Genomic DNA, 9632 nt, shown 5'->3' on the forward strand with positions numbered 1-9632 from the left:
AAACATATGAAAAAAATGTATCACCAAAAATCCTAAACATACAGACTGCTGGCCTTGTGGGAGCCCATGTGATATTACAGGGTTTGCTTAAAACATTCTATGTTTAACAAATTATAAATCTAGTATGGTAATAGATAGTCCAGGTGGAATGCTTTTGGATGAATCCTTTTTCAAGCATGCAGACACACACACACACACACACACACACACACACACACACACACACACACACTCTGCGAGAACTGCAGCTAAGCTGGGAAGGGGGGTGGGGGTGGGGGAGTGGGGGGTGTCAGATGATGTGGGAGAAAGGAAGCAGAAGCCAGAGTTGTGGAACAGTGGCTGACTGCTGGTGGGAGGGGAAGGCAGCAAGCACATGGATAGAAAAGTGACACTGGCATCAGTTCCATTGCTTTTGTGCAGGCATGATCATGATGATGTGGAGGACAAGACTGGTAGGAGAAGACAGGTTGGAGGAAAGGAGACTTCAGGGAAGAGCGCAGGACTGAGGCCAGGAGAATTATGGGATCAAAGTATATGTTGCAAGGACAGCTACAGTCTATGTAATTCAGATATGCTGGCAAAGGGCAAGCACCCAGATAGAGTAGGTTGTGAAGTACCCATTGAAATCAAGCATGTTGTGTTCAGCAACATGTTCAACCACTGGGTGAGTTTGGTGCGGCCACCTGTTTGGGTGGACACCTGGTTGATGGCCCTAGCCACATAAATGCTGTGCAGAAATTGCAGCAAAACTAGTATATGACATGACCATTTTCACAAGTGGCCATGCCTCTGATAGGGTAGGATGAGACTGTGACAAGACTTGGGTAGGATGTGCTTTTTGGGTTATCATACAGATCTTCCACCTGGGCTTCCACAGGGGTATGACCTATTTGACATGGGGTTGGCAGTGGGTGCAGTTCAAGGATGGACTAGGATACTCCATTAATTGGTTGGGCTGTGGAACATCATTTTGGAAGGATGAAAAGATTGTTGAGAGGGTGGTCCTCTTTCCTGGGCACAGTAAGCCATGATGAAGGATATGGGACAATGCAATGTGGGAGTGACATTTTTGATATGAAAGGGATGACAGCATTCAAAATGCAGCTCCTGTTTAATGGTTAATGGGCTTCCCTTATCCCCCTCACTACACTGAAGTATGTAAGATGCATTACCTGAAGTGCCCTTAATATAAAAATATTGTACTCTCTGTGAATGTACACTGTGTTGATTATTTGTGATAAGTTAAAACCTTGTGCCACTTGAAACTTGAGCCTAAATATGTGCCTTTCATGGGTGTCCCTTATTTTGACCCAATTTATTTTTTATTTTATTTATTTATTTTTTCAAAAAATTTTATCTCACCCCTTTTCTGTTGGTTAGATTTACACTGGAAAGAAATTTCAGCTCAATAGGATGACATTGACCCATGCTGAGCAAATTTTAGGTTTTGTAGTTTTTAGTCAGTGTAAAAGTTATTGATGACTGCACAAAATCAAAATTAAATACCTTTCTGTTTTTTAGGATGTGTTTTGTATTCTTGAGAATATTTTCTTTTCAGTATTCTGTCTTGCAATCTATAATGTTCTTGAACACAGTGCGAAACATATTTCTCTTGCTCCTCATCTATGGTCAATAGTCCTTGCATTAATTCAACACACCTTTCAGCGCAATCATTAACAGCTTCTAACTCCTTAACCATGCCTTTAGTGTCTAATTATGAAGTGCTGCTTGTCCATGTTGAAGGACATTCTTGAATAAAACTAGTGTCCATAAGCTTCAGGCAAGAGAATAGATTTCTGCTCTTACTTGACACAAAGTCAGTTAACGTTTTCTCTGAAATGAAGATAAGACATACATTAATGAATTGAAAACAATAAAAATGGTAATTAGAGTAATATTAGACTTACCATATAATGGTCCAGCCAATTCTTCACAAAAAGGAATATATCTGTTTTCTGCTTGTGGGTCCTCTCTGTTCAAATTTGCTACCATTTTGATTTTGGTTTGTATGTCTACTACATCATGAAACAGCAATAACAGAGGCAACTGTTCTGATAAATAAGTTTCCTTATAACTACTTTTGAAATCATGGAATCTATCCTTTTATATGATTTCTGATCTTTTAAGAAGCAGAGATCCAGATGAGGGGGTTCTACAGCTCCACTGCACTGAAACTTACAATGAAAAGAGAGAAATCTCTCATTGAAGTTTTATTTTAAATAGATAGTTCAATTTATGTCTAACAGAATCATTTTAAGCAATAAATTGCTTTGCTATACATCTTGCTCGATGCATACTGTTACCTGTATAGAAGAAACTTTAAGGTAGTAACAGACCTTGCCACATTGAAATGGTTACTGGTATTGAAAGATCTGTCGGGTAGATTGATATGTTGGGTTCTGAAATTAAATCAGTTTGAGTATGAGGTAATCCTGCACAGAGCTCTGTGAGTTCACAGTAATGACCTCTCACTGTTGGTTTATCTAATTCACTTTCATAAAAATAAAATAGAAAGAAACATTCCACGTGGGAAAAATATATTAAAAACAAAGATTCCATGACTTACCAAATGGGAAAGTGCTGGTAGATAGGCACAATAAAAAAAACACACACACACAGACACACACACAAAATTTCAAGCTTTCGGAACCCACGGTTGCTTCGTCAGGAAAGAGGGAAGGAGAGGGAAAGATGAAAGGATGTTGGTTTTAAGGGAGAGAGTAAGGAGTCATTCCAATCCCGAGAGTTGAAAGAATTACCTTAGGGGGGAAAAAGGGCAGGTATACACTTGCACACACACAAATATCCATCCACACATATACAGACACAAGCAGACATATTTATATGCAGACATATTAATATGCCATATGTATATGGAATGACTCCTTACCCTCTCCCTTAAAACCCACATCCTTTCATCTTTCCCTCTCCTTCCCGCTTTCCTGACAAAGCAACCGTGGGTTGCGAAAGCTTGAAATTTTGTGTGTGTATTTGTGTGGTTTTTTTTTTTATTGTGCCTATCTCCCAGCACTTTCCCGTTTGGTAAATCACTTTCATAAAAGTTTAACATCTCCTTAATTTCAGACTCATTAAAAAACAGGTCTACAATGTTTTGCTAGTATGAAAATTACAGACACTGATACTTTTCAGATTTCTCTCAAATACTGAAAAAGCTGGTATTTCAGGACTGCTTGTTACACTATGTACTTTACATTTAAGTACACTTTAAAATAAGTTCATATATGTGACAACTGCATGAAGAATACACGAAATCCTTGTCCAATTTTTGTTCAATTAAGAAGCATGTCCCATTAAGACAGTCACGGAGTAAACTGTGTCGCTCCAGAGAATTTGTACATTGTCTTTGACGCCCTAACTTGTTAATGCATTCCAAACAGCATTAGCTTGCTCTTTACCAGAACCATTCTGTAATTCTGGAATGCCAATGAGCTGTTCACTGTCCCCAAATGTAACAATGAAGTCTTTCTTGTTTTGGGTCCCTCACATTTAAAGCTGGCAGCAACAGTTTACAAACCCAATGAATGTTAAGAACTGCAGGGATATCTTTCTTGAAAATTGGTTTTATTGTTTCAGGCTGTTCTATTTTGTTCTCTTCTCTTCTCCTGTCTGATTCTATGAAGAGAAAATTTATTACTACAGACCTTTTCAATATTTTGACTAAGTGCCTGTGCTGTGACCTGAAGAATGTATACAGGAAAATGTACAGGAGCTCTTACACTCAGCTGGCATGTATCCAAGGTAGCCATTAATTACTGAGTAATAAAATATTTGGTACCCCACATTGCAGCATTCTTCAGTGAACTGCTCTTGGAAATGCTTTCTAAAACCTCATCATGTCAGTTTCATCTGAACTTGAAACTGTTTTATCTTATTCATCAAATGGTGGAGAAAGAAGCACAGCAGAAGATGTAGAAGTATATGCTGTGCACTTTTGTTTCTCTCATCTTTTCTCTTCTTCCAATTTTCTCTGCCTCACCCCTTCTTCTTAATGTGCAAGTATCCGGTCCCCTCATGCAGGGTAACCTTTAAACCCTGCCTCTCCCTGTTCAATTAAAAACCTCCTGTCTTCTTCCAATTTGATTTTTTGTAGTGCATTGCTACATATGATATCAAATAAACTGCCTAAATTATTTATGAACTTCTCTTGATGGCACTAAAACACATCTTGACACTTTTTTCATTTTTTGCAATTTTCTCCAATTCAAATGCAAATTAATAAGTTTTTGTGAACAGTGGTGAATAGGTCTTGTTAGAATTCCTGCTTTCTCCCAAAATGTAATGCACTCCCAAACCAAAAGATCAGATTTTCACTAATAGTTAATTTTATTTCCCATATGTTATAAAATAATACTTCCAGCACCTGACTATTTTATTGTAATTTGTGTCCAGTTATTTAGTGTATTACATCTCCTATTAAAAACTCACCTTCCTTTTCACTGCACAATTGACATGACATCTTAAACAGTGATGGGAATATACATGTAACACAATCAGTAGCAACCAACTGATTTTAGTGCTCATGCATGTACTGATAAGCTGAGGGGACATCAGCACAATAGCTGTGACCAATGTGAAAGATCGTGTTCCTCATGCAAGTTCTTGCTAAAGTCAGCACGATTTACAGTGCTTCAATCATTACAAAATTTTGTACAGACATGTTTTAGACTCATTCAAAGAATATTGGTGTGTGACTGCTCAAAAATATTAAGGAACACACTAATGCATAATGCATTATCAGTTGTGCTGTCTGAGCATACCTCATCAACCAGGTTATTAAAGCTTCCACCTGCCACCTATTTGGAAGTAATATGAAGAAGCCTGTAACAGGTCAGGTCATTGAGATGGTCCATGATGTATGCTCAGGCATCACAGTTGATAGTGCTTCACCCATGAAAGGCAGGTACTGAGATTCAACAAACAAATTGTAACTTCTCCACCATTTGAAGAATCAGATAAGACATTTTCAAGTTCAGATGAAACTGACATGATGAGGTTTTAGAAAGCATTTCCAAGAGCAGTTACACTTAAGAATGCTGCAAGGTGAGGTACCAAAGATTTTATTACTCAATAATTAATGGCTACCTTGGATACATGCCAGCTGAGTGTAAGGGCTCCTGTACATTTTCCTGTATACATTCTTCAGGTCACAGCAGAGGCACTTAGTCAAAATACTGAAAAGGTCTGTAGTAATAAATTTTCTCTTCATAGAATCAGACAGGAGAAGAGAACAGAACAGAACAGCCTGAAACAATAAAACCGATTTTCAAGAAAGATATCCCTGCAGTTCTTAACGTCCATTGGGTTTGTAAACTGTTGCCAGCTTTAAATGTGAGGGACCCAAAACAAGAAAGATTTCATTGTTACATTTGGGGACAGTGAACAGCTCATTGGCATTCCAGAATTGTTCTGGTAAAGAGGAAGCTAAAGCTAATGGTCTGTAATTAGTGTGGTATTTATTTGATGCATTCACCAAACACCCTGAGGCTATTGATGACCCGTATTCCTCACTCTATCCATTCTTCCAGAGGGTCACAGCATCATTTCATCTCATCATCCACACTTTTTCTTTCTGTTTTGTCTGTTCTTTCTAATGATTTCTCTACCAGCTGTTTTTGTTGTACATTCTTTTAACCATATAACTGTACAAAGGACACTTCCTTTTTTTTCCTCTATATCTGTTTTCTTATTTTGTGTTATCATCATTTCTGTCTCAAATATATACTTCCTTCATCTGGACATCTGGACAGCCTGTAATCATACTCCTACTATGTTGTACTTTAAGATGTCATAGTTTTCTTTACTGTTTCTCTTGTGCAGAAGTTTTTATTCTTCCAGGTCTGAAGAGTTTGAGTCACTTTTCCTGATATCCCAATTAGTTGTGTCAGTCTTTCACACATTTATTCACATGTTTATCTATCCAGTTAAATTACACATTTAAAATTAGACCATTCATATTTGCTTTTCTCATTCTCAGTATGAGTGGTTATGTTTCATATTTTTAAGTACCATAGCAGTTTTTATCTTCAGACTCTGTACCATTTGAGTCCAATGATTACTTATTTTATGAAAGGGTGTCATTCTTTCTACAGCTGAAGATCATTATACATCACAATATGATTGGAATACATGTTGTTCTGGAACATCATGGTAGATTAAAACTGTGGGCCAGATCAGGACATGTACATGGTCTGGAACATAGTCTTCATCTCCCAGGAAGTTTTGAAACAGTGCACTCTCTGCTCAAGAGTGCATTATTCATTCTGGAGACATATTGTTCTGCTTATATGGAACTAAGTAATGAACGCCAAAGAATGATTGCAAGACAATTTGTATTTTCTAACAATAACCCATAAAATATTACTAATAAAGGGTTTAGTTTATAAACTAACAGTAATCGAGAAGTACAGCATAATATTTTTAAAGTTACGCAAACTATTTACATTCACGTAGTAACTGCTTATAATGTTGCAGGATAAATCTGTGGCTCTAGCATAATCAGATTCACATCACATTCCAATATTTTCAGGTGTATAAACAAAACCACAATCATACTCTACCATATAGTATTGATGAGCTAGGAAGCATTGAATTCACTACGACTCCATATGCCTGAAGTGATACGGATGTTCAGACAGAAAAAAACGAGTACTGCTTATATTAAAGGTGAACCGGCAAATTAGCAGACAAAAATGATAAATTTATAAGGGACAGTGTAGCATGAACTACTGGGATAATGCTGCATGTTATTTCCTTATGTCACAAAACTGCACAGAGTAAGAAGTGTACTTTGGGTGCAGACGTACAAAGTATATATTTCCACAGTCAAATCAGAGATTCAGAAAATCTTGCTTACAGTTCATCTTCTAAAGAGATGCACAATCTTCTAAGAGCATCTTGCATGTCACCTTACCACAGCTATTGAGATACAAGCAGAGATTTGATTCATAATTAATTCAAGTATATTTTCAGTTGTAAGATGAAAGAAGAATCACAGAAGTAAACTTGTAACACTATCTGAAGCTTCCCTGTGCATCTTAAATTTTCTATCCTTCTCTAACTGCATGTGAAACTGTATGTTAAACTCTTCTGAGAAACTTCAACATAGATCTTAGCATACCAAAAACCAAACTTTGTTTCCTTGTAATTTATTGTAAACAGTATGTTTTGCTGTAATCCAAATACGTCATTCATTTAACAGAGCCTACTAAATTAAGATATGTAAAAAATTGAGTGCCTGTCGGCAAGAAAACTATGTATTTCATTTTTACATTTAGACAGGTTAGATGCATTGACTATCAGAGATAATCCAACTTATATAATTTATCGGTATTATTTTGTATGTTGAAGTGTCTCTTTGCATGTTGGGACAAACCTCCTCACTTCTGGGTTCTTCTCACATTTGAGCATGGATCTTTCCTTGAACAGTTACATGTCTCATTTCTTTTATAATGTTCATAATTGTGTGTTGTATCTATGTTTTAATATGTTGTGTGTTATCAGGGGCAGGGTCAAAGAGCAGACGGGAACATAAATGGGGTCAGTAGTGTGTCTCAAGTGAGTTCTCCACCACCTTTTCCACCAATTCCTGAAGAGAGAGTGGAAAACAGAGGTTAGCACTGTTAGGTAACACTGTTATGCAATTTATATATCTATTTAAAAAATTTAAGTTAAGAACTAAGGGCATAAATAAGAGGCTGTGGTAAAACAGACATGTAAAACTCTTCAAAAGCAGACATTGTGTCAAAACTGACCCATCAACATAAAATAGGGGATAATGAACCTCAAACTTTTGAAAGCAAAGCTTTGTTTACTACCCATTTAGAAAAAAAGAAGAAAATTAAAAGAAACCAGTGGAGAAATGGTATAGAAAGATAACAGAGATGGGAAGTGATTGGGCAGTTGGGCACAAACAAAAGTGAACTCTGTGTTGCATAGATGAGATTGAGCACAAACCAAAGTGGCTGTCATACTGGTACAAATGTCCTTATTTCAGTTCTATGCCAACAGAATCAGTTACAAGATGGAACCAGAATTGATAAGAATGAAAGTGGCAGAAAATTTGAAGGTTAAGACGAGGAAACAAACAATTGAAGGTGGGACTAGTAAAACCAAGGCATGGAACAAAGGGTATGAGTTACCAAAAAGAAGAAAGAAATGAGTGGAACTGAGCAAAAAAATAATAATAATTCAAAGTAAAAGCATAGCTGAATTGTCAAGACTGAAGTAGAAATAGTAGAAATCTGTCTTTAGGTGAGCCCAATTGTGCAATTAAATGTTACCAATTTACAAAGAATTTTGGATTAGAACAAAATTTTACCCAAAATGTTGTATATACTGCTCCACAACAGAATAATTACAGTAATGTAGCAGCCTGTTTGATTCAATTCATTATCCCAATTTTGTGTTGGTGTTACCATTGCCACAATCTTTGCTTTAATTAACTTCTGAATTTCAGATCTGATAGCAGAATCTGTTGACTGTGATACTTTTTATAAATAATATTTTGACTTTAATCTTCAAAAAATTTAATATTCTGTTAATAAACACATAATCTGTTGTTCTTTAAATCTAATAAACTTCTGATAGTGAAAAAGTAACATGTAATTTGTTAAGTATCTTCCTATTTCATTTCTGTCATTCAAAAGTAATTAATTTTTGTAGTGGCTTTTCGGCTGTTGTATTATATATATACCAAAACAGTCAAATATTTAAGTCAAAAGAGTAAACAACAAAGTATATTGATATAATTAAAACTGTGATGTTTGCTGTACTTCCATAATGCTTTTTGAAAGTTAGAGAACATAGTCAACTCTTATTCAATTTTTAATGTTAGGGAAACTAAAACTACAAAAAAATGAATTTCAGATATGATAGCACCAGGTAGTACATCTGAGGCTCTAAAACCACGACTCACACCTGGTGCAAAACTATCACCCATATTTTTGAATGAAGAGCGCCGCACATTTGAGAATCCAATCAGTTACCTTGGAGGCCCACGTCTTCAGTCTTCTGTTGCATCAAGAGACAGCAAGGAGTCAGTGCTCTCACTCGACTGAGTGTTTCATAGATGTGTGTTAAAATTATGAGAAAGGCAAACAAACAAGAAACAGTGTATTATTTTTTATTGCCTCTGTTAAGTACTGCTTTGACAGGATATATTTATTAAAAGAAGTTCTAGTGAGTGGCCAACGGAAGTGATTTGTATATATGAACTTATGACGTCACTTACATTGGAAAACTGTGTGGAAGTTATAGGACAAGAGGAATTTGTGTATATTCTTTCATACTGAGCTTTAAAAGAGTATTTTTGAATGTGGTATTTTAATCTCCATTTGCAAAATATGTGGAACAACTGCAGACACATGTCATAGAAAATGGCAAGAAAACTGCAATTTTGGGGGGGGGGGGGGGGGGGAGGGAGGTAATAATGTTACATAATGAAAACACAAGTTGGAAGCTGTATGTGAAAACCTATTTGCCAGTTTCCTTTTAAGTTCTCTGCCCAAAGGTGCCTTTTAATTGACACTCTGTAAAAAGGCTAAATGTTTTGTTACTTACGATCTTTGTCATGTGTTAGCACAGTACATATTTTACTTGCTGTAGCTTGTTGT

The 9632-nt window shown here is 36.3% G+C and overlaps 1 protein-coding gene across 5 annotated transcripts in view; it reads left to right on the plus strand.

Moving 5' to 3' along the window:
• LOC126174781 (axotactin) overlaps positions 1–9431 on the plus strand; it is a 567513-nt gene extending 558082 nt beyond the window's left edge. For 2 of the 5 annotated variants that reach the window (XR_007535484.1, XR_007535485.1), the window contains 3 exons: positions 6548–6684; positions 7522–7630; positions 8887–8914. Coding sequence is in view for 3 of the 5 variants with exons in the window: in XM_049921127.1 (XP_049777084.1) it covers positions 7522–7630; positions 8887–9077 (300 nt within the window). In the remaining 2 variants the exon portion in view is untranslated. Of the gene's footprint in view, positions 1–6547; positions 6685–7521; positions 7645–8886 lie in introns of all 5 variants that reach the window. The other 3 variants (XM_049921127.1, XM_049921128.1, XM_049921129.1) reach the window with 2 other exon arrangements.
• The last annotated feature ends 201 nt before the right edge of the window (positions 9432–9632 follow it).

Source organism: Schistocerca cancellata, chromosome 3 (genome assembly GCF_023864275.1).
Source record: "Schistocerca cancellata isolate TAMUIC-IGC-003103 chromosome 3, iqSchCanc2.1, whole genome shotgun sequence".
Lineage (NCBI taxonomy): Eukaryota > Metazoa > Arthropoda > Insecta > Orthoptera > Acrididae > Schistocerca > Schistocerca cancellata.